Source organism: Esox lucius, chromosome 7 (genome assembly GCF_011004845.1).
Source record: "Esox lucius isolate fEsoLuc1 chromosome 7, fEsoLuc1.pri, whole genome shotgun sequence".
Classification (NCBI taxonomy): domain Eukaryota; kingdom Metazoa; phylum Chordata; class Actinopteri; order Esociformes; family Esocidae; genus Esox; species Esox lucius.
Window position 1 is genome coordinate 35,785,714 of NC_047575.1, and position 25,423 is coordinate 35,811,136.

Here is a 25,423-nt window from a genome sequence, read left to right on the forward strand (position 1 = left end):
TACTTCCCTCCATGCCGGGGAAAAAGCTGAGGGGGACTGTGTCTGTGTGTGTGTGTTTAGTGTGTGTACGTCTCTGTGTGCGTTGTGTGTGCGTTGTGTGTGCGTGTGCAGGGGGAAGGCCGTCATATCACATCTCCCGCCCGGCTCTCTCACCCGACTGGTGACATTTTAACTAGCGGCGTGGCGCGAGGGGAAACAGGGGAGGGAGGGCTTCTCCACATGACAGGTCGTCCGGTGACACGGTCCCACAACCCACTGCCCTGCCCCCCAGGAGGACGCTGGGGGAGAAATGACGCCAGGGTTGGAGGGAGGAGAGAGGCAGCGTGCTCTGTCCTCCTCGCAGGGCACTCTGTTTCAGGCTGGAGGCCGGAGTGCGAGGAAAGCGGATGGAGAGAGAGACAAACACACCGAGCGAGGGAGAGTTACATCTGGATGTACAGCTGCTTGCTGCTTTTAACTCTGGTGACACTAAAAGGGCCTAAAACGGCTTTCGTTGGCTTTTAGATAAATACATTACTCCATGACCCGTGTTCAACTGCAACCAAAGGCTTTTTATTCCAAAGATACTGCAGCAGCATTTTAAATACCAAAGTATGCCTCGCCTACACTAGAAATATACATATTTGCATATGCAAATGTAGCCACCTAATTTCGCCCCCAACTACATTACTAAATCAAATATGTGTATTAGTTAACGCTCCAACATTGGGGAATAACATGCAGTGTGTTGGTTTATGACCTTTGGTTAGCGTGTGGGATTAACCTGGCAGCGGAATAAACAGTGGATCGCTGTTCCTGGCGTAGAGGGCATGTTAGCACTGAGGGGAAAGGATGAGCTGAGACAGATGAGGGTCAGTGAATGCTCTTCACCTCACCCACACACACCTGGAGGGTGTGTGTTCTATGTAACGTCGCCAGGGCTACTTACAGCCGGTGTAATGAGGGACAATGGGGACGTCAGGATGAGACCAGTGTAATGAGGGACAGTGAGGACGTCAGGATGAGACCGGTGTAATCAGGGACAGTGAGGACGTCAGGATGAGACCGGTGTAATGAGGGACAGTGAGGACGTCAGGATGAGACCGGTGTAATGAGGGACAGTGAGGACGTCAGGATGAGACCGGTGTAATGAGGGACAGTGAGGACGTCAGGATGAGACCGGTGTAATGAGGGACAGTGAGGACTTCAGGATGAGACCGGTGTAATGAGGGACAGTGAGGACGTCAGGATGAGACCGGTGTAATGAGGGACAGCGGGGACATCAGGATGAGACCGGTGTAATGAGGGACAGCGGGGACGTCAGGATGAGACCGGTGTAATGAGGGACAGTGAGGACGTCAGGATGAGACCGGTGTAATGAGGGACAGTGAGGACTTCAGGATGAGACCGGTGTAATGAGGGACAGCGGGGATGTCAGGATGAGACTGGTGTAATGAGGGACAGCGGGGATGTCAGGATGAGACCGGTGTAATGAGGGACAGTGAGGATGTCAGGATGAGACTGGTGTAATGAGGGACAGTGAGGATGTCAGGATGAGACCGGTGTAATGAGGGACAGTGAGGATGTCAGGATGAGACTGGTGTAATGAGGGACAGTGAGGATGTCAGGATGAGACTGGTGTAATGAGGGACAGTGAGGACTTCAGGATGAGACTGGTGTAATGAGGGACAGCGGAGACGTCAGGATGAGACCGGTGTAATGAGGGACAGGAGGGTGTATATACTACTACTCTTTCTGGCGGTGTGGTCTCACCTCAATCAGAACACTAACCCAGAGGTTAGCCCAACGTCATGTGAGAGATGCCTTATGGGTCTATAAAGCCGGACCCATTACACAGACTATTCACATAATCCACCAAAAGGGCCTTTCAAACACTGCCCCTGCTGCCTAACACTGTGTGTTTTGTGTGAGAACGTGAGTCTGTGTGCGCAATTGCGTTTTTGATTGTGTGTCTATGGGTGTATCTGTTGGTGAGAGTGACTCAATCAGAGTGTGTGTTTTAAATCAGGGTTGGATCTTTTCTCCCCCTATTCCAGGAAAGCCCCCCCCCCCCCCCGCCCCCCCCCCCCCCCCCCCCCCGCCTGCTCCATATCTAACAAGTGTGCCATTAAACCCCATCCCAAGAACATAATGTCCTTTTAAATTCCCTGGCCAGCCCTGGATTAAGCAGACAGGCAAGCTGACATTTACATTTCTTTCTAAGCTACGGCCCATTTTATAAGCCATTAATTTCAGATCCTCTCCCTCACTTTCCTCCCTGCGCTCTTGATCTCCCTCTCTGGTTTGGAAGTCATCTCTGTAATCTATATATTGCCGTGGTTAATTTGCGGTGAAAATGATGGAGAAAGGGTACTTAATGTAGGACAGCCAGTAAATGTAATTCATCATGCCTCTGCCCTAGCGTTGGGCCCCACGACCGGCCCTGCTCCTATTCATCACACCACTGGCTGATTATTACCATATTAATTAGCAGAGGAGCAAGAGAGAGAGTGCGTGCGTGTGCGTCTGTGCCAAGAGAGAGGGGTTTTTGTGTGTGTGAGCGTGCGCCCCAATATGAGGGGGGGGGGGGTGTAAGTGTGTGCATGCCAGGAGACGGGTGTGTGGATTAGATGGGGGGGGAGATGTAGCCCAGTAGAGAAGAGGGGCTGTGTGTAGATATGGGTGTGTATGCCAGGAGACGGGTGTGTGTAGATATGGGTGTGTATGCGCATTCGTGTGTCTGGGAGAGGAGCAGGGATCTCTCATAGTAATTAGCATACATCAGTGTTCTGATGCTGTAATTGATTACAACAGCTCCGGGAGACCCCTGGGAGACTGAGAAAGAAAAATCCCCCCCCCCCCGATCCTGCCCCTCCCTTCTCATCCCCCTCTGACTCCCCCTCATCCCTGGCATGTGTTCTGGAGGGTCCTCCCCTCCAAAGTGTGACAGGTCCGTAAACAGGGCGTGTGGCGCCATCACACGAGATGCTTGTGAAGACAAGACTCAGCTCGCACTTCATCACCGCAAATGAGCTGGAGTCAGCAACTCTATAAACAGACCAACCTTTCCCAGACAGAGTGTGAAGTGTGTACATGCTGGTGGTAGATATGGGGGGTAGGAAACACCTATCTATGTTGTGTGAACATCCCGTGTTTTAAGATGGTCACATTGGAGTTGTCGTGCTGACCGTTCACTGTCAACTGCTGTGACTGTGATGCGTCTTCTTCCACAGAACGCGGCCAGACACACAAACCTCCCCAACGCCACGCTGGCTAAGCTTGTGACGTGTCAGTGTCCAGTCTGCTCTGCATCACGTGGAGCGGGTCGCCACGCGCTGCTCGGCAAAGAGCTGCCATGATATCTCCAACCCTGACAAACTGGGCACTGCAGCATTCTGGGATAGTATCTGACTGTCTCTGCTGGTTGTCTGGAACATTGCCCAAGGTGACAGGTCAAACGAAACAGCAACGGTCAAGAAAATCTCTCCAAGTTGAACAAAGGCTTGGATATTGAATCAGAAGGGTTTTCAAATGCCATTTGTAAATGGAGGAAATGGGTTGACAGAAATTGCAGCAAAATCTACAAATACAACATGTCTCATCAAATGAGCTGCAGCCACCATGTTGAAATCATATGGTTGCATCATTAAAGTTTCCCCATCTTAACCAACACATAAAAACATACTTTTCAAAATCTTAGTCCTAAACATATCCTAAGGCCACTAAGAACCATGAACAATTTGCATCAAATCTCATTATTCTCTCTAAAACAACCTGGTGCCATTTTAATTAATCTACCTCAGGTCAATGACACAAATGAGGCCCAAATTGGAACAGCCTGAAGCTTTCTTCACAACAACCTGCAGAACACATCAACAACAACATGGTGGTAGGCATCAAATGGGTCCCTGGGTGATTCTTTCAGCTGTTGTCACCCCCCTAGTGCTGGGTCTTTAATTAGCCATAACTACCGCTACCCTGCGGTAGCTCTGGCTCTGACCAGTCTGGACGCACATGCATTTAGCTGCACTGGACGGCAATGGCGCATTACCCACAAACCTCCTCTCCATGCCACAAACGCAATCACGCTTCAGCTAATACAAAAAAGGGGTGGAGGCCACATGACTTATTTCAATGGTGTTGCTATGTCTTGCACCACTACTTTCACTGTTACATCTGAATAAGATGATTTGTAGAACCTAGCTGACAATACTTCTAGAGTTTGATAAAGTTGTGTTGTTGGCTTGCTTGATTGTGCTTAAGAGACATCCAATTGTTTCAGTCCTGAAAAACAGACTTGGAACCCGGCTTTTACTGCCCTTAACCGCTATCGACAAAATAACACCAACGCTCGTGGAACAGTTTTATGAGCAGCAATATGTAGACTTCGAAACAAGGAGGTGCTGAGAGTGAGCTAGACAGGAAACAAGGAGTGTGTTCAGGGAGGACCTGTGTGTTTACAGTGTGTGTTTACAGTGTGTGTGACTGGGGTCAGGAGGTAGACAGACAGATGAGTGTGCAGGAGACCTGACAGACAGGTTCACCTTATCACACACACCACTGGCTGATGGATGTCTATCACACACTTCCCATGTCCAACGCTCCAGAGACGTAATAAAACCCGGAAAGATTCTCATTTCAATACAAGGACAGCAGCCGGGAGAATTTAGTCTGCGGGCAAGGACAGAGGCTCTACCATGATCACAGCAGCTATCAATCAGGTCAAAAACTAGGACACACACGTCCCACTGCTAAGCTAGTATCTCTTCCAGCACTGTCCGATCGGCAAGTACATGTCCCCAACCAATGGTACCCTGTCCTAAAAGGCACCCGACTGCCCCTCCTCTCAACATCCCAACAGAAGGATTAGCTCAGGAGGTACCTCTTCTACAGCCGGACCGAGCCAGTTGAAGCTAACTGCAGAAAGACGCATTCAGAGACGCAAGTGCCCACTGTCAATGACGACAACAACAGTCCAGATCTTTAGATCACTGATGTGGACCTGGTCCTGTTCCCTGAGGCCCGCCCCTTTAACAGTCCTGATCTTTAGACCACCGATGTGGACCTGGTCCTGTTCCCTGAGGCCTGCCCCTTTAACAGTCCAGATCTTTAGACCACCGATGTGGACCTGGTCCTGTTCCCTGAGGCCCGCCCCTTTAACAGTCCAGATCTTTAGACCACCGATGTGGACCTGGTCCCTGTTCCCTGAGGCCCGCCCCTTTAACAGTCCAGATCTTTAGATCACTGATGTGGACCTGGTCCTGTTCCCTGAGGCCCGCCCCTTTAACAGTCCAGATCTTTAGACCACCGATGTGGACCTGGTCCTGTTCCCTGAGGCCCGCCCCTTTAACAGTCCAGATCTTTAGATCACTGATGTGGACCTGGTCTTGTTCCCTGAGGCCCGCCCCTTCATTGCGTCCACTCACCTTGAGGTTGACCCTGTAAAGGCAGGACGTTCTGGCCCAGCTCTCCATTGAGCCACAGCTGCATCCGGATGAATGGCTCCCGGCCCTTCTGGGTCAGCTTGCTCCAAGGCTTGGGCCTGGACAACATGTCACTCACGCTGCCCTGAGACAGGCCGAGCACCTGGGACACACAAACACACGCGTCATTGAACTACCAGAAAATTGACACCTTGCTTAGGCACTGGAAGAAAACAAATGGGACACAAGGACAGAAAACACACACACTTCCTTCAAACCACTGAGATCTGTACTGCACGTCATTTGACTGTCTGCTTTAGTTGGACCACTGAGGTGGTGTAAAGGAAACTAGGTTGGAAGCCCAATGCTAAATCACGGTGCCATTAACCAGCTGACTCCTGAGAGCGGCTTAGAGGCGTCTAAATGGATGTGATGACCGGAGCGCTTCGCTGTACATCAGCTGCGGACGACCAGGTCCTGCGAGGTGGCCGTAGTTTCCTGTTTACTCACACGTCTACACACACGCGCGCATGTCCGCGTGGATTCATTCAGTGACCACACTAACGGAGGGACTGCTGAACTAGCATACACACACACAGGTCTGAGCGGTGCTGACAAAGGGTGGAGGGAGGTTGGCCAGGTTTACGGGCAGGGCTGACTGGTGCGTGCTGGTTTTAGGCCGTATAAGGGGAGGAGGATGGAGGCCGTAGGAGTTGAGTGTTTCGCACACCTTCTCGCCAAAGACGCGCTGGCAGATGCCGTTCTTGGCCAGCTTGTCCTTGACCTGCTGCGTGAGCTCGGCCGTGTCCACCTCCTGGTACATGTAGAACTCGTACTGCTCTGGTGTGAGGGGCGCCACCACTGGCTTGGCTTGTTTGGCTCCGGGGTTCAATAGTGACCCCAGGGGCCCAAGGCTCAGGGACAGTGGGGAGGGGCTGCTCTGGGGCGTGTCGGCGCGGCTGGGCCCCTGGGTGTTGCAGCCCCCACCGGGCTCAGAGCCAGCCTGGGAGTACGGGGACTCGGCCCGGGGCCAGTCCTTCCAGTAGTCCAGGGAGGAGACGGAGGAGAAAGGGGCCAGCGCAGAGGAGGAGCTGCCCAGTCGGGGAGGCTTCTGGCGGAGACACAGAGAGGCACAGTCAGTAGGGGAGTGGGGATGGGGCCGACCTCTACAGACAACCGGCTACCCGCTAACAGCAAAGTCACTGTGGAGAGGGAATGATAACCGCTAACGCTAAAGTCTAGCTATCGACTGGCGTGCGTGGTTGGTACTGTAGGTGACTCCTATTTCCCATATAGAGAGGCAGGACATGGCCACTGTCATTCGATGAATCCAGAAAAGGTATGTTGAGAAAAAGAGTAGGGTTGGGGCTATGTTGATGATGTCAATCTTGTGAAGAATGTTGGCAGCCATGATTTGCTAGGTCAGGCTCTGTTCTGCCTCTGAATGCTGATAACGTCTGGATTTATCTGATGGAGACAAGCGGCATTTTGTCTTCGCCGTGTTGCCGAACTTGTTCACAATGTCTACACACACACACACACACACACACAGTCTGTCTGTCCTTGTGGGAGAAGTAACCTCAAATTATTATTTTCTTAAGGTGAGTGAGCAGTCACTCTCCTTATTTTATTGTTTGTTTGCAAAGTTTTACTTGACAGTAGGAATAAGAGGGAGACAGTGAAGTGGAGGCAGAGGGGAAGAGTAACTGAACCCAGGTCTCCAGTGGGAAGACAGGATATATGAATGGAGCCGGGTGGGTTATTCTAACCTTATGGCCAGTTATACATTTACCATAAACCGAAAATCACATTTTCAAAAAACCTTCACCCCCCCCCCCCCACACACACACACACACACCACCTCGTCCTGAGTGGAGAAGCTGAAAGTTACCGATGAACACAAACAACGACCCTCTGTTAGGACCATTACTACTCTGGACAGTCTTCTAAGGGGGAGGAGCTAAAGAAATCTGGCCAACAGGTTAATGAAGTATGTCACTAAGAGTCAAGTGAGGACAAACACAACTGTTTCATTCACTCAAGTTGCGCTGCTACATGGGACCACAGTTATTGAGTCATTTTATTTGGCTGCTACCCTAACCTGGTATTGGCTATCTAGCCAATTCCCTCTCTTTATAAGAAGACAGCAGTGGTCAACAGATGAAAGCCAACATACTGCCAACCCTTGGTGTGTTGCATGCTTCAAAAACGTGACCCCTATGAGCAATATGCCGACATCCAGATGGTAACTAACGTTTCCACAATATTACAAGTGATTTCCTGCGAAGGCTGCTATCCCAACCCTAACCCAATCAACTGGGATGGAACCCGTCGGCCATTTTAGTTCCGGCTGTCAACACGTGATATAGCTGTCCAGGGGGAGGAACCATAGCACCAGGGGGAGGAACCATAGCACCAGGGGGAGGAACCAGTCAGTTGGAAATGCCTCATAGCACCATGGACTGCTAATTCACAGCCTTCTTGTCGTCTGTCATGGACGGTGACATCCAGACACACCAACACAATACTAATCAATAGCATGTCGTGTCTGTCATATTGAAGTAACATCACTTCCAGTGACACGTTATACCCATGTCATGCTGCTGTTGTCGGCTAGACGGCATATTAAGGCTTGTCAAGTCGAATTGACTTCCTGAATCCACAGAATCCACTTCTTTTCATTCAGGTCTTGCAGCGTGACATTACATCAATACGTTGGGCCAGGCATGCCTGGAAAGTCTCACACATCCTCCAACGTCACCTTGTAAACGCATTGCATTTCCAGTCGCCAAGGCCGCGTACAGAAGCTAATTTCAGTGGTGTTTTCCAACAGCAGTGACAGCAGTGTGGTCCAAATCTCAGCAGTTTAAGGAGAAGTAGCCAAACGACAGACAAACAGCAGGTCCAGCAGAGACCCGGAGCCTTGAGTGAACAACTGACTGGTGGCACTAATACATTTGGACCGCTGTGCCTCACCCACCACAGTTCAGAGGTGAGAGGTCAAGTAAGCAGTGTGTGTCTGTGTGTTATTAACTGTACCTCCTTGCTGTCCTCCTGACTCCGCGTGTCTTCGCTCAGGTTAGCCGTGACACCACGGCCCCCAGGGTGCATACTGCTCCACCATTGGTCCCTCCAGGAGCCCCGCCCCTGCTTGGGCCCGCCCTCCGTTAGCGACCCTCCCCCACCTTCTCCCACCGCCACCTCTCCCGACTCCTTCTTCACCACGGTAGAGTGAAAGTCCAACAAGGAGGAGGGCGAGGAGGAAGGGGGGACGGAGGGCTTCTTGAGGGAGAGGGCCAGGGGAGAGAAGGAGGCCGGGAGGGTAGGAGTGCCCAGGAGTTTGGGGGAGAGCAGGGCCAGGTCGGAGGGGCCCATGGAGGAGGCCTTGAGGATGGGCTCCAGAGCAGCCTGCTGGGCCTCCATCTCCCTCCTCGCCTGCTCCAGGATGGAGCGGATGGTCTCGTCTGAACTGGATGATCCACCTGAGCTGACACCACCGCCACTGGAGGAACACGGGGGCTGAGGCGCATCTACTGCAGGAAGAGACCGGACCACACACACACTTAGAACTATGCTACTGACAACACCCACACGCGCATTCATTTGCCCAATGAAAAACACACTGTGTACAGGGCTACATGAAGAACACACTGTGTATAGGGCTACATGAAGAACACACTGTGTATAAAGCTACATGAATAGGAATATTCAACTTTCAAAAGTTCAAAACAAAAACACAGTGCAGCATTTTCTAAGCAGTGATTTCTTGAGTGGTATTGTCTTCTAAACATTTACAGTTGTCGGAAACAGCCTCAACGAGTCACTCCAGAACGTCAGTACAGCCACAGCAGCCTTTCTCGTGTGTTCGCCGCTAACATGACCGCTCAACAGAACCTAATCATTAAGACTAAAGCCATGGCCAAGGAAACTATCTGACCCGGGCAGAAAGCGGCCAACAGTCTCAGTGTGTATTTGGTTTGTAAATTCTCGGTGTTGGGCCACACAGTGTGTAAGGTTAAATCCAATCCTCACCGAGTCTCAGACTTTGTGCATATTTTGCGAAATAGTTGCCCATGCCTCTGGGGTAACCTGCCTGCCGTCGCTGTCTGTCCTCCACTCCATCTGTAGTGAGTGGCACGGCGTCAAGAGGGGGTTAGCACCAGGGACATCTCAGACATGGGCCAGGGTCTGGCACTCACTAGCATTCAGTTATGATGCCAGTGGCAATTTAGGGACATGTACAGGAGCCATAAGATACAGTGGAGAGTCAATCAGCCGGGCCTCAAGTGGAGGCTGAAACAAGTGTCTGTCACAGAGAGGAGTCACTCACCAGCCTTCTGGACCTGCAGCTCTCTCTTGGCCTGCTCCAGGATGGACTTGATGGCCTCGTCGGAGCCACTCTCCAGAGTACGGATACGTGTCGTGATGTTCCCTGGGGGAGGGCGACAAAGGTCAATAAAGCGTACCAAAGAGCGGGACAGTGGGCGGTAACAGAAAACCTTTGGTCATTCATATATTTCTGTGACATTTTATTTCAGTCCGTGAACAGCTCGCCGTAGGTGTCACACCACAGCCTGTGAAGTGTAAGGCTGAATGTCTGAATACTTTTCCTAGAAACAAAAAATCAAAACACACGCCGGTAGTTTAGGTCTGCCTGTCACACTCCAAGAGGAAGCCAAGGTGACGTTCCTCCTAGCCTCTCGCTCGGTGAGGTCTGCCGTCAAACCACAGTAAGCCTCCTAGCAACAGAACCAGCATGTGTGTCTGTCTGGCTGGCTGCACTAAACCCCTGGGGTCCCCTTTACAACACAGCTCAATCCGGTTAACACAAGAGGCCACGGCTACACATGTTCCTCATGAGCGATAAACACAAGACTTCGAGCCAGCCAGCCAGCCAGCTACTCATTCTCCACAACAATGGAAACCAGATTTTTCGACAGGCTCCCTAAGAAACACAAGACAGGCATCAGAAGGCTAATTGCTGTTTGGAGTTCAACATGGAGGGGCCTGATGAATGTGGCTCTGATGCTTCCTGTCCTCCAGCTGTCCTGAGAGAGTGGTAACGGTGAGTAATTGGCCAAGGTCACACTTATTTGTGTGTGATTGAGGGTGGAGCAGCTGGAACTGGGGGTGAACTGGAATCCATGCATGATAGAAAAGGCTCTGACCCGGGCATGGGGAAGAGCGGACAGAGACATGGTGGCCCGGCAGTGACCCTGGTAACACCTGGCATGTTACCACACACACACAGACGCACTCTCATACACACAGCCTGGTATTTTTTGGGGGGGGGATCAAAAAAATTTGTGGGGTGAAAAAAACCAAGACACACACACACACACACACACACGTTTGTTCTTCTATCCATGTAGAGGACCTGAAACCTAACCCTGATCCTATAAACATGAATATCCTAACCTTTATGCCTAAACATAACCTAGTCATAACACCTAACCCTGAAACTAACTGGCCTTTACCTGAAAGTAACCCCAATTCTAACACTGCGCAATTGTTAGTTTACCCCCAAGCCTAACCACTTAAATTGCATTTCCTCAAGCGGGGACCTGCCAAAAGGTTGTTTCTATCTTTGTGGTCACTGGAAGTACACAAAAAACTGGATCTCTGACATACACTCTTTTACACACACACACACACACACACACTTAACACGGCAGTGTATGGACACAGCTGCTTGGTCATAAGGATCTAAGCAAGGACCTCTGTTTTTAAAGTTTGGGTTTTGTTAAGGCCACTACCACCTCTAAAAATAAAAAGGGGTTGAAAATGTTTGTGTATGTGGCCTATGGAAGTGCCAAACAGCATGTCAGCACCACACCCATGGCCATATTCATAAGGCATGAAACACTGCATGAGTTGGGGAAAGTACATAGCATGGCATATAAAGCTTTTTAAAAGCTAAATTATACGTGTGAGGTTTCGCCCTGATGTCAGAAAGACAGAGATTGCGTTGGCTGGTTTGGACCGGATTTTTAAACTACTTTAAAGACACACCCCATGGACCAAAAGGGCGCCTTTATACCCCCGCCTAGTTAGCCTAAACCACCCCCGCCCCTTTAACCACAGATTGAGGACAGATAAACCAACCCCTTTCAGGGAAGACACAATATGGGACTTTGTATCAATGGTAACTCTTTCCTTATATTTACAGCTAGACGCCAGGCCAGAAGTGGTAGAGGGATTTTGACAAGGGCTAACTGACAACAAATTGGTAAACATAAAAGCCGACCAAAACACGAAACCAACCACGATAGGGAAGGCAAAGAACAGACCTGGCCTCGAGGAGCCTTCGGAGCCGGTTCTTCGCTTCGGAACCTCCTGAAACACTCTGTTCAGGTTCTGGCCTGGGTTCTCTGTTGGAAAACAAGCGGCGACAGATAAGTAAGTGTCAGACCTCTGGACTGCCACATAAATGAGGGGAGATTTCACTCCCAAAGTTCTAACCTTAACCATAAAGAGGGAGAACGCAGAACTGACACTAGATCTATTTCTGTGAGTGTCATTCTAGATATGGTGGAGGCAGACAAGGCCTTTTCACTAGACACAACACCACCTCTTTATCACCGTCAAATCTAGTCACCTAAGAAAAACCCCTCATATTTATCAATGTATTCAACTATTTCAACAATGACTAAGTGGTTCACTAAGGAACGCAAAACTATCTAGAAGCCATATCCAGAATGTCTTGCATGCTCACTGCAAACGCTTTCTGGCCAGAGTAATACGCATCAGAGTATTCTGTCATACAGCCAGAAAACCACGAAAGTGCATTTAAGACAACACTTCACAGCCTCGAACCGCCTTCAGAGAACCCTTGAGTCAATCCACATGTTCTACCGTTCAAACCACATATCAAATGCTCCACATATTGGAGAACAGACTTTGACGGGGATTTGGGCTCACTGAACTGAGTTGTGGGTTCAGTTATTGAGAACATAAATGACTTGAAACGGAGCCGAACCAGTAGCTACAGTGAACAAGAACACCATTACGTTTCTCTCCAACATGATTCTATTATACTTCTGGTAGACTTCTTCCCGGGGCAGACAGTTTTGGGGCTGGCTGCCAGACAAACTCCTTGAAGCCCATCCAAACCAGCGCCAAAGACAAGAGCGCAGGGCAACAGTCTGCACATTGATGTACACTCACTACTCCGGTGAACTAGATTTGGCCCCCGAAGTACAAACACTCACATCGGCCATGACTTGACTGCCAAGTGGGGCTGTGCCGTCTAACGCATCTCCTAAACTCAACGTGTCCCTGTCTCCCCCCTGCTCTCGTCCGGGGTTTCTCGCCAACGGCAGAAATTCATCTTGCACTTCATTGCTGCACATGAACCGACCGAGCACCGAGTAAATCCACCCCTCGGAAGGATAGAAAGAGCAGCGGACAGAGAGGCCGACACAGCAGAGAGAGGACGAGAAGGAGCTAAGTCATGAAAGACTGTATCTGTTAATAGGAACGATGAATGTCTTCCCGGGTCGCCCTGAGACTCTGCTGAATTGCTCTTCAAAGTGTCTGCATTAGTCACGTGCAGTTTGGGGTGAGGAACCAGGAACTCGCAGCAGTGGGGGTGCACCCAGCCAGCCTGTCAGGCTCAGGGTAGACCGTCACTACTGCTCCTGCCAACGCAGCTTCAGAAGACATCAAGTAAAAGCCGTCTGTTGAACACATTCACATAACTGAGACTCCAGCTGTCTGCGCCGATGCCTGTCCACACATGCATGCTATTGACTGCTGTTGGGGAGCCGACGCGCCCATTCAGACAGATCAGGAAAATCTCCCCCTGCAATCTGACGGATCAGCTCGCCTCCCACTCACTCACTCAACAGCACGGGCTTGGTTCCCAAGCAACGTTCAGAAACGCGCCTTTCAGGATGGTTAGGAAATCCATGGCAAGAGGCAGCAGGCCAGCAGGGTTAAGTGGTGGCCCCCTGAGCGGCACGCATCGGCTGAATGTATTTCTACACTTAACCCCCCCCCCCCCCCTCTACCAGGTGGGATTTTGACATTCGCTGCGACAACAAGCGAAAGGCGATAACGATTGGGGAAGGGGAATTTGCCGGCAGGGTTAATCCGGACATCTTAGCGAAGCAACATGACTGGCGACAGTGATAAGCATCGCTGTCCATTTATCACCGGGGGGTTAGGGTTTGGAGGGGGGGGGGGGCATCACAAAGTCTCGTTAAAGAGACAGCACTACCATCAGTGACCACGAACACAGCTGTTTGTCAGTTGAACAGTTGAGGTTTTTTGCTGATCAGTTTTGAATTGCTTTTCTTTCGTATTAGACCAGTGAGCACCAGTCCTTTACCTGTTGGGTTGAATCCACCGCAGGGTCGCCGAGCACCCCAACCCTGTTCTAATAGACACACCAGAAAGCTGCTAATGTCAGACGGGGAACGTGTGACGCAGGGAAACTAACATGTGTTTGTGACAAACTCAGCATGTGTGAGAGAAAACAGTGTGACAGCAGCTCAGAGACAGCGACAGTATGGAAGTGTAAATGTTTGTCTGTGTGGGAGCAGTTGAAGTGCGATATGTGTGTGTGTCTGTGTGTCAGCCTCACCTCTCTGTCTCCCCTGGATACTCCGCAGTGCCAGGATGTTCTGCTCATCTGACAGGAACTGCCTCATCTTGTGGAAGGGCTCCTTGCCCCTGATGGTCAGCTTGTTCCAGGGCTTGGGCCTGGCCAGGATCTCACTGACCGAGCCCTGGGACAACCCCAGCACGTAGTGGCCGAAGATCCTCTGCCCGATGTTGTGCTTGATCAGCTGCTCCTTGACCTGCCGCGCGATCTCCGACGTGTCCATGTCTTCGCCTTCTGAGACACTCCCGGTCCCCTCCGACTGGCTGGGCGAGGGGGCCAGGCCGTTTACGTCCGGGCTGCCTGTGGATGGCTGATGGGACTGATGGGGCGGCAGGGGGCTGGCTGAGAGGGAGTTAGGGGTTGGGTAATGGGCTGGCGAAAAGAGCAGGGCCTGGCCCGAGGCGGACACAGAGTCCTGCAGGGCTTTGGAGTAGAAGGTCTGCATGAGCTGGCGCTGCAGCAGAGAGTTGAGAGCCACTTTGCCTGCCAGGGGGTAAGTGTTGCCCGCCGACGCCAGCGAGGAGGGGCTGAAGAAGTCCTGTCCGCCCAGCCCTCCGCCCGTGGGTGAGAAGTGGTGCGTGCCGTTGGCGGCGGTGACGGGCGCAGTGTCAGAGGACCCAACGGAGGATGTGCGCAGGAGGTGCTGAGAGGAGGGAGGAGGAGGGGAGCCCTGCATGTTGGTACCCATGGGCGTAGCAGGAAGCCGTTGTGACCCCTCTGATGACTCCTTAACCTTCCGCTCCCTCACACCTGTGGGACCAGGAAAAACAAACCATGAACGTTCAACACACCTGCGAGACCAAGAAAAACCAACCATGACCGTTTGACACACCTGCTAGACCAGGAAAAACAAACCATGACCGTTCAACACACCTGCGAGACCAGTAAAGAAAACCATGACTGTCCGACACACCTGTGAGACCAGGAAAAACAAACCATAACCGTTCGACACACCTTCGAGACCAGGAAAAACAAACCATAACCGCTCGACACACTGTGGCGTCACCAACATTAAAGGAAATGAAGACATACAGTAGATGTGAAGCCATGGCAGAGCCTAACACTGTTGCGTGTATCAGCCAGTAGGGCTTCTGGCAGTACAGAGGGACAGTGAGTGCTTGTGAAGGGAAGCGTCTGGCAGGCATGTGCCAGGATATGGACACAGGCAGAGGTGCCTAGGTGACTTGCTGTGTGCTGGTGCCTCGCCCAGCCTCCCCTACCATGCGTCTCCAGGCCAGCAGTCTGCACCAGGAGACTTCCGAGTGGGTTAACGTCAGGGCTGTGTCTGCCTGAGTGGTACGTCTGTCAGAGAGCCGGGCCATAACTGAGCCGTGGTTCCTGTTAGGTACAGCCGCAGGCCACGCAAATAAGGCCCTAGTAAACAAATAACGATACTTACGATCCAAAAACTGAGGACGCCCTCAAGAGTTTTAAGAATTAACAACAATTTGAAAAGAAACAGGCGAAAGTCCGACCGGTAAACCAAACCGACCTGTATCTAAACAGTGCCTTGGGTCACATATCAACATGATCCGGTTGGACAACGAGGGTGTCATTAGGAATACCAATGTACTGCTTTGCGATGGGAACAGGGGAGACCCCAAGCTAACTGGGATGACATTTGGGAGCGGCCAAGTTCACTGAGTGGTAAAGGGCAGAGTAGGAGGGGAAACAAACAGGGCTTCATTAGCATACTGGATCACTCCATCTCCTCCGGCCTCTGACCTCCTGCGACCGCCTTTCCTCTTCGCTTAGGGGGGGCCGCACTGCCCCCTCCACTGCCCTCACCCCCAAAACATAAATGCACACAATCTGTGTGGGCGCAGATGTACTACCCAAACACCCCTGGGAAACAAACTGACCTAAACATGCAAAGATGAGATATGGCCCCAAAAGACTGCGGTCAGTATCTGTTTGTCTACTTGTAGTTATTATATAGAGCTAAATATAGTCTTTTTGAGTAGTCATATCTCTGAGATTAGGGTAAAATATACTTTGGGGAGAGATTTAAAATGAGAATCTTAGAGCAGAAAGCTAAAGCTCTCAGAAGTGGCACTTCAACTGGAAAAGACAACTACCACCAGTAGTAGAAAAAGGTGGGCAACATACATCAAGGACCTAATGCCCCAATCTCCTCATTCCCAGATTAGTTAGCAAGAAAATGAAAATCCCAGGCTTTCAGAGAAATGAAGACATAACAAGAGCTCAAGCAGTGAGATTCATTTGAAATGAAGCACAAAGAATTTTACAGTCCCAATCAAATCCCTGGTTGCTTAAAGCCCTGATTCTCTGAATGAGATACATTTAGGAGTCAGACAAGTCGAGTGTCACTCTGAGAAAGCAGTGGCACTTCAGTCCTAATGGTGTGAGCCGACTGTCTGCATCCAACCCTTCAATTCAACTCCATTATACAGGCATAGAACAGATTTAGGCTTTTTTTTGTCTTTGTATCAAACATGGGAACATGCCAGTGGAAACAAGTGTCTCTAATTGTAGACAATAAATAGCTCCGAGAGATAACCAGCTTTCCTTTCAGCCTAACAGTCTTTTTTTCTAATGTTGAACATAGCTAGCGTTGCTTCCTGTTTGACTACTGGACTTCCGGTCTATAACATCTCTAGGTGACTGACAGAGTAAAGTGTCTTAGGTCTGAACCCCCCTGGCATGGGTGTAGACACAAACACCCACACAACACATGCATAAGCACGCAGACAACAAATACACACAGGTACAACCCTTCTGCAAAAAAAGTTGTGACACTTTGTAAAATGCAAATTAATTAAACAGAATGTAATGATGTGCAAATGATTAATCGCTATATGCAATTGAAAATAGTACAAAGACAACACATCAAATGTTGAAACTGAGTGATGTTATTATTTTTGGAAAAATACTTGCCCATTTTGAATTTGATGCAAGCAACACGTTTCAAAGAAGTTGGGACGGAGCATGTTTACCACTGTGTTGCATCACCTCTTTTAACTATATAAAAGCGTTTGGGAACTGAGGAGACCAGTTGCTGTACTTCTGAAAGGGAAATGTTTTCCCATTCTTGCTTGATATAGGATTGCAGCTGCTCAACAGTTTGGGGTATTTTTTGTCGTATTCTTCGTTTCATAACGGGCCAAATGTTTTCAATGGGTGACAGGTCTGGACTGTAGGCCAGTTTAGCACCCAGACTCTTTTACTACGGATCCATGCTGTTGTAATATGTGCAGAATGTGGTTTGGCATTGTCCTGCTGAAATAAGCAAGGCCTTCCCTACACAAGACGTTGTCTGGAGGGCAGAATATGTTGCTCCAAACCCTGTATACATCCGGAGGACTTATGATTTTAGTCCAACGTCCATGACTCCCGATTTCTTTTCCTGATTTGTCAGACTACTGGACAGTTTTACACTTCGCCTCAGTCTATCCATTAGATCCGGCCCAGAGAATGTGGCGGTGGTTCTGGATCTTGTTTATGTATGATTTCTTCTTTGCATTGTAGAGTTTTAACTTGTATTTGTGGACGCAACGACGTACAGTGTTCGCAGACAATGGTTTGCGGAAGTGGTCCTGAGCCAATGCAGTGATATCTCCGGATTCTCTGAATCTTTTAATGATACTATGTACCGTAGATGATGAGATCCCCAAAATCTTTGCAATTGTACGTTGAAAAACTTTGTTTTTAAATTGTTACACGATTTGCCTCGTGCAGTCTTTCACAGAGTGGTGAACCCCTCCCCAACATCACTTCTGACAGACCCATCCTCTCTGGAATGACCCTTTAATACCCAATCATGTTACTGACCTGTTGCCAATTGACCTGATTAGTTGTGTGATATTCTACCAGGTTTAGTTTATTAGCATTACACAACCTTTCCAGTCTTTTGTTGCTTCTGTCCCAACTTTTTTATTTCAAAGTGGGCATATCTTTTCTTTGATATTTTGTTGTTGTACTATGGTCAATTGAATATTGGGTTTAAATTATCTGCATATCATTGCATTCTGTTTTTATTTACATTTTAAGTAGCATTCCAACTTGTTTGGAAACAGGGTTGTACTCAGACAACACACACAGAGACAGACAACACACACAGAGACAGACAACACACACAGAGACAGAAAACACACACAGAGACAGAAAACACACACAGAGACAGGCAACACACACAGAGACAGAAAACACACACAGAGACAGAAAACACACACAGAGACAGACAACACACACAGAGACAGACAACACACACAGAGACAGAAAACACACACAGAGACAGAAAACACACACAGAGACACACACATTAAACACACAGAGAGACAGACACATTAAACACACACAGAGACAACACATTAAACACACAGAGAGACAGACACATTAAACACACACAGAGACTGACAACACACACAGACCCATGCTATGATGAAGGTTATAGACAGGGGACTACATTCTGGACCTGGAAGCATCAGCTCAGACAATATGTACACAAGGTGTTGTCAACAGTTGACAATTTCATTGTGATATGCTTGATTTCTGTTGTTGTGGAATTTGGTCTTTCAAAAAGCTCTTCATGACAGATATCCAGAGTCTGAGGATTTATAAAACACGGAAAGAATATAGTGTGTATGGCTGCTCTATGTGCTATGAGCTTCAAAGGGCTGGCATGTCGTGACAAGAGAGGACGATAAGGGCTCTGAGGTCAATGGTGGAATTCATTGGCTTTGTGCATCACTGAAATAGGCTCAATGAGTGTAATCAAACATTGACCCCCCCTCTCTGAAAACAATGCTATCAGTGCTTAAGAGATCTGTTCTGTTCCAGCCTGTGAATAAGACCTTGACAGAGGGCGGTTGACAATAGCAATGACCTTTGTGGTTGTATCTACATTCCTATCACTAAAGAAATCTGCAGATATCTGAATGGTTTATCTGATACTCGTTAAGGAAATATAAACAAATTAGAATGTTCTGGTGAATAATAATAATGTTCAATTTCCTCAGATGCCAAGTTCAATTTAGCAAACAAACACAACAGTCTAACAGTCACACAGCATTCCTATGTGGGTACTGTGTGGGTGTGTGTGTGGGTACTGTGTGGGTGTTTGTCTGTGTCTGTCTAGGTACTGTGTCTGTGTCTGTCTAGGTACTGTGTGTCTGTCTAGGTACTGTGTGTCTGTCTAGGTACTGTGTGTCTGTGTCTGTCTAGGTACTGTGTGTCTGCCTGTCTAGGTACTGCTTGTGTGTGTCTAGGTACTTTGTGTGTGTGTTTGTGTGTGTCTGTCTGTCTAGGTAATGTGTGTGTGCAGGTACTGTGTACGTGTGTGTGCAGGTACTGTGTACGTGTGTGTAGGTAGTGTGTATGTGTGAGTAGGTACTGTGTATGTGTGTGTGTAGGTACTGTGTATGTGTGTGTGTAGGTACTGTGTATGTGTGTAGGTACTGTGTATGTGTGTGTGTAGGTACTGTGTATGTGTGTGTGTAGGTACTGTGTGTGTGTGTGTATAGGTACTATGTGTGTATGTGTGTGTAGGTACTGTGTGTGTGTGTGTGTGTGTGTAGGTACTGTGTATGTGTGTGTAGGTACTGTGTATGTGTGTGTAGGTACTGTGTATGTGTGAGTAGGTACTGTGTATGTGTGAGTAGGTACTGTGTATGTGTGCGTAGGTACTGTGTACGTGTGCGTAGGTACTGTGTACGTGTGCGTAGGTACTGTGTACGTGTGCGTAGGTACTGTGTACGTGTGCGTAGGTACTGTGTACGTGTGAGTAGGTACTGTGTACGTGTGTGTGTAGGTACTGTGTACGTGTGTGTGTAGGTACTGTGTACGTGTGTGTGTAGGTACTGTGTACGTGTGAGTGTAGGTACTGTGTACGTGTGAGTGTAGGTACTGTGTACGTGTGAGTGTAGGTACTGTGTACGTGTGAGTAGGTACTGTGTACGTGTGTGTGTAGGTACTGTGTACGTGTGTGTGTAGGTACTGTGTACGTGTGTGTGTAGGTACTGTGTACGTGTGTGTGTAGGTACTGTGTACGTGTGTGTGTAGGTACTGTGTACGTGTGTGAGTAGGTACTGTGTACATGTGTGTAGGTACTGTGTACGTGTGTGTGTAGGTACTGTGTACGTGTGTGTGTAGGTACTGTGTACGTGTGTGTGTAGGTACTGTGTACGTGTGTGTAGGTACTGTGTATGTGTGTGTAGGTACTGTGTATGTGTGTGTAGGTACTGTGTATGTGTGTGTAGGTACTGTGTATGTGTGTGTAGGTACTGTGTATGTGTGAGTAGGTACTGTGTATGTGTGTGTAGGTACTGTGTATGTGTGTGTAGGTACTGTGTATGTGTGTGTAGGTACTGTGTATGTGTGAGTACTCACCACTCAACTCACTGTTGTTCTGACGCAGGGAGGAGCTCTCAGTCTTCAGGCTTCTACTCTTCTCCAACAACAACTCCAAGGGTTTCTTACAGTCCTGACACAGACAGGGTACATTGTAAACAATATATGGAGGATAAACTGAATGCATTTGAACAATATGTTGACAGTCTACTTACCTGTGCTGAAGAGCAGTTTGAAGAACTAAACTCCATGGACTTAAGGATACTGTAAAGCAAAATGACTACTTCATTATTAAATCCACAACAAAAGTATATTAGAAATACACAAAGGGCCACACAGCAGTGAGATGTGCCTCCCCAGACATCCAAATTAGCAACCGGCTATGTTAAAGCAATGTCACAACAAGTCTGCTCCAACCACAGAATTCTGAAAATGCAATGAAATCCACACAGCCTAACAACATGAATTAAAAGAGTTTATTCAATCATGTTGTGGGTGCCAATTAGATTTCAAGCAATATTATCTATGAAAGAAAAAGTGTCTACGAAAAAGTTGGGTGGATAATAAAGACAAATGAATCCATTAGAAGAGGAATGCTTCTCTTAGGGACCAAAGGCTGGCAGTCTCTCTGGCTGACCATCAGTGGCTCGGAAAACTCGCAAATAGAGCAATATATGGATACTGGCGTTTTGACTTCAAAATTGTGCCTGAAAATCCGGTTACTAAATGAGTGTCCAGACTAGTGGAGATTTAAATCCTGGCAAGAAAATACCCAAGTTCCTCAAACATGGTCAATGTTGTCCAATTATCTTATCAGCCAATGTTAACTTAGTTAGCCTTCTTGTTACTTGCTGGAACTGTGATAAGCCACTGTTCCCTGTCTTGGTTCACCAGAGCAGAAATGCTAGAGCTTATGAGAGCAATAAGGTTCACAACATGAATCTGGTTAATGTGTGAAGATTAAAAAAAAAAAAAAAAAACACCCCTCCTTGGTTAGTTCAACCTTTTTATATAAACAAATATTAATGTTTCGAGCTACAGTTCGCATAACAAATTTGACAACTGTTAGCACTGGCATTAAGACTTCCCAATAAAGTAGCTACGCTTAAAAAAAAACGAGAAGATTAGGAGAACCTGTCACCAAATCCACATGAGAGGAGAGAGAGCATGCAGTACATACCACTTTAACAGCCCGGCCATGTTAGCACTCCATCTCCACTGGCAAACACAGGTTCAACACCAACGCCCACTGTCCAATCAAACTAGCTTTTGCTGATAAGTGTTACCAGTGCATGTCCAATAATACTCTGTCTTAGCAGGTCTGCATCCAGGGGCTAAATCTAAAGGTTAATGATAGTCTTGAGGGTGGTTTGGCAGGGTGTCAGAATGGCACTGCAGTGAATCTGTGTAGCTCCTAATGTGGCAGCATCTTCAATATTTGCACTACTTCTATACTTGTGCTTTAAGTTGAGGCTGGGAGGAATTCATTTGTCCTGGTTCATTTGCTCTGCTTATAGATCTTGAGCCTGTTGCTGAGGGGAGGAAAACTGAGTGGGAAACTGAATTACCTGAGCTCTTTTTTGACGTCTTCATAGTCTGACTGCTCCAGCAGTTTCCCTTCCAGTCGCTGCGTGGGGAGAGAAGCACTTGGTTACTCTCAGAAAATCTGTTTTACCAAAAGAATGCTCCAGTCTGAATTTAAACAACTAACAGCTAACAGAAAAGGTGTAGAACTTGATGAATATATACTTTTACATAATTTGAGTGTTTTGTTTTTATGAAATCACAGAATGTTCAAAATGTGTGTGTTAACAGTGCTATTTAGAATAATTGCGGTCTGAAACAACAGAGCCTGCCAGTATATTTCGTCAACAAAACTAGCAATTATGAAATGACTGACAAAAGAATAAGGTGGCAATGTTGTCCCACTCACTCATTTCATTGTTACATTTATTGTCGATACATTACTAAAGTATCTTATGTTACAGAATGATATATTCGCAGTGCATTCAGTGTTTCCATCAGAGATGGCTCAGTGCAATGAGAAGTATACATAGCAATTCTGCTCTTTTCTGCAGTCTCAAAGACACATCAAGTAGCTACAGTTGTCACGACAACTTCCTTCCAATAGAGAAGCTCTAAAGTCTCTGTGCATAAAGCTCACTGGCTATGACATGTCTGTTCAGTCTCCTCCAATAGAACAATGTGTCAGTCAAGTCCCAGCTGTAGAGCTGTATGAGTGTTGCAACGCAGAGTTCAGTTAAAACCACTGCGACGTTTACAGAGCGAGAGAGAGGGGTCAGGGCCACGTATTAGTCACAGGACACAGACCTGTTTCACTACAACATCGTTTTCACCAGTTCAAGCAGAGTGGTGGATTTTACTGTTCGCATAAAATATCTGACAGCATTAAATGAACGCATACTGACAGACTGCACATTCAATGGTCAGGTACAAGTCTCTACAATTAGGTCGGGCCCCGCTGAAATCTTTTTGATATGGGATCTAGAAGGGGTTGGGAAGATTCTGCATGATTGCGGTACCCGTTTCATCTTAACCACAAGATGCTCTCAGGTTTGGTCGGCAGTGTGCACAAACCACTTAAGTAAACAAGGATTTGTGGGACCAGTCAGTGTTTTTCCACTCCTCAATTGTCTAGTATTGGTGATTGCTCACCCAGACACTTCCTGTTTCTAGCGGACAGAAGTGGAACCTGGTGTGGTTGTATCCTGCCATAGTCCATCTGTGAAAAGGACCAACAAGATGGGCATTCTGAGATGTCCTTCGGCTCACCACTGTTGTACTACACAGTTCTTTGCCTGCTTGTGGCCTGTCTGGTCGCTTACATGATGTTTGCTATTCTTCCATCACTCTCATTAAGGAGCTGTTTTTGCCTGCAGGACTGCAGATTTATAATAAATCTAATAAAATGTGTCGGACCATTCTCTATAAAATCTGGACAATTCCGTGCATGAAAAGCCAAAGAATGTTTAGTTGCAAAAGTGTTTAGTCAACACAAAATGAAATGGGAGGGACCTACTTAGTGTCCAATAGGAAATCTGTTGAAAGAAATGTTGGACAACAAAAAACAATGTGGAGGAATACATGGCAGATGAATACACAGGAGGCAGACCTACACTCTAAAAAGAAAAGCTTCCTGGAAGTTTTTCAAATCAAAACTGAAGGAAACCAAAATGTTATTTGAAGAACCTTAAAGGGTACTTCAAAACACTGCATTAATAGTTTCTCAGATAATGTTTTGGTAAACATTTGTTTTGGAGTTTTGAGGCAGTAGATTATCCAAATGGTTATGGAACTCCCCCAAGCCTTGCTGATGTCCAGGATTAATGTTACAGGACAGACCAGCGTCCTCAGTGTTACAGGACAGACCAGCGTCCTCACAGTGTTACCAGACCGACAGGGTCCTCACAGTGTTACCAGACCGACAGGGTCCTCACAGTGTTACCAGACCGACAGGGTCCTCACAGTGTTACCAGACCGACAGGGTCCTCACAGTGTTACCAGACCGACAGGGTCCTCACAGTGTTACCAGACCGACAGGGTCCTCACAGTGTTACCAGGCCGACAGGGTCCTCACAGTGTTACCAGGCCGACAGGGTCCTCACAGTGTTACCAGACCGACAGGGTCCTCAGAGTGTTACCAGACCGACAGGGTCCTCAGTGTTACCAGACCGACAGGGTCCTCAGTGTTACCAGACCGACAGGGTCCTCACAGTGTTACCAGACCGACAGGGTCCTCACAGTGTTACCAGACCGACAGGGTCCTCACAGTGTTACCAGATTGTCAGGGTGAGGAGGTGCGACTGATCTACCTTAAGAGAGCTCTCGTTGGTGCTGAGCTGCTGCTCCAGCTGGCTGATCTGTGAGGCAGAGTTCTCTCGGACGTCGGCCAGGCTAGCCTGCAGTCTCTGCACATCATCGGCCAGTTGCATCACCTCCCGTTCCTTGGCACTCAGCTCCACCTCCAGACTGGAGCGTGAGAGAACCTCCAGGGCCTGCTCCATGTCAGGGGCCTTCTGGATCTGTGTGGCCAACTGAAGGGACTTGTTGGCAGATGAAAGCTGCTCTCGAAGGGCCTCTGCCTCCTTCTCCGCTACTTCTGCTCTCTGTGAAGGACAGAGAAAAGTAAAGTTTTCACTCTTCCCCAGCATTGGCTGTCATATTCTTTCTACCGACAACCATTGACATTCCAATCTCGAGATCTCAAGACCATGGCTGAACTTTAAGGGCTGAACCTAAATGTGCAAAACACAAGATTGTATGAAACTTCTACTGATAATTTGTATTAAAGTAAGATTTTGCAAACAACTGTTTTGAACACCAAGATAAAACAGAATTGGGACCGCCGTGGATTCCACTCTCATGGCTCAGTATGTTAATGCCCAGCCTCTAGCATGAGATCAAGTTCAAACCAGGACAACAATTGGGGGAAGAACACAAGGCCTCCTAATGACTCATTACATGGTGAAGGTGGTTAAAGATTCAACCTTTAGATGTATCAGGAGCTAAAGCCTTCATCTTTATGGAATTATGGAGATGTAACATTTTCAGCCAGCTAGGTTATTCCAAAAGTTTGGATAATGAGGGCCCTATTTAATACCATGATAAATAATTGTTTTGGTCGATTCCATTATAAATTCTAGGAGCAGCAAAGAAAAACAATTTAAGCAGATGCACAGGAAACATCCTGCTCCCACAGGGCTGATGTACACTGAAAACAAGGATACAAAGATAACACCCAAAGTGTGCCATTTAACAGTGTGCGCTTGTGTGGGACTCCATTGTCCCAACATATCCACAGCTACATACGACAGTGACTGGAAGTGCTTGTACCATCATTAATAATGAGATGGAATGACACTGCAGCCTGTCTACTCATTGGAGGTGGAGTGAATTAGGTGTCTCCCGTAGAAGGCTGACAGCAGCGATTCTCACTCACCGCCCCCATCTAAAACCCACTGTCTCCGTGTTAGCAGATCTGACGAGAGCATGTCAGCCTGCGCCGAGACGGAAGATTACAGGGAACGAAGTGACAGCCAGTCACTCAGGTGCATGCGGCTCGACGGATGGCTGAGGAGGTGAC

General features: G+C 48.2%; 1 protein-coding gene across 6 annotated transcripts in view; it reads right to left on the reverse strand.

Annotated features, from left to right (window-relative positions):
- Positions 1-25,423, reverse strand: part of cux1a (cut-like homeobox 1a) — a 166,418-nt gene that overhangs the window by 19,886 nt on the left and 121,109 nt on the right. For 3 of the 6 annotated variants that reach the window (XM_020048295.3, XM_020048294.3, XM_010870924.5), the window contains exons 10-20: positions 24,153-24,446; positions 21,888-21,946; positions 20,535-20,583; positions 20,359-20,452; positions 13,990-14,760; positions 11,693-11,773; positions 9,733-9,834; positions 9,435-9,524; positions 8,442-8,935; positions 6,133-6,513; positions 5,406-5,565 (exon numbers count right to left, since the gene is read on the reverse strand). In XM_020048295.3, the coding sequence (XP_019903854.2) occupies positions 5,406-5,565; positions 6,133-6,513; positions 8,442-8,935; positions 9,435-9,524; positions 9,733-9,834; positions 11,693-11,773; positions 13,990-14,760; positions 20,359-20,452; positions 20,535-20,583; positions 21,888-21,946; positions 24,153-24,446 (2,575 nt within the window). The remainder of the gene's footprint in view (positions 1-5,405; positions 5,566-6,132; positions 6,514-8,441; positions 8,936-9,434; positions 9,525-9,732; positions 9,835-11,692; positions 11,774-13,989; positions 14,761-20,358; positions 20,453-20,534; positions 20,584-21,887; positions 21,947-24,152; positions 24,447-25,423) is intronic. The other 3 variants (XM_034293340.1, XM_010870925.5, XM_020048296.3) reach the window with 3 other exon arrangements.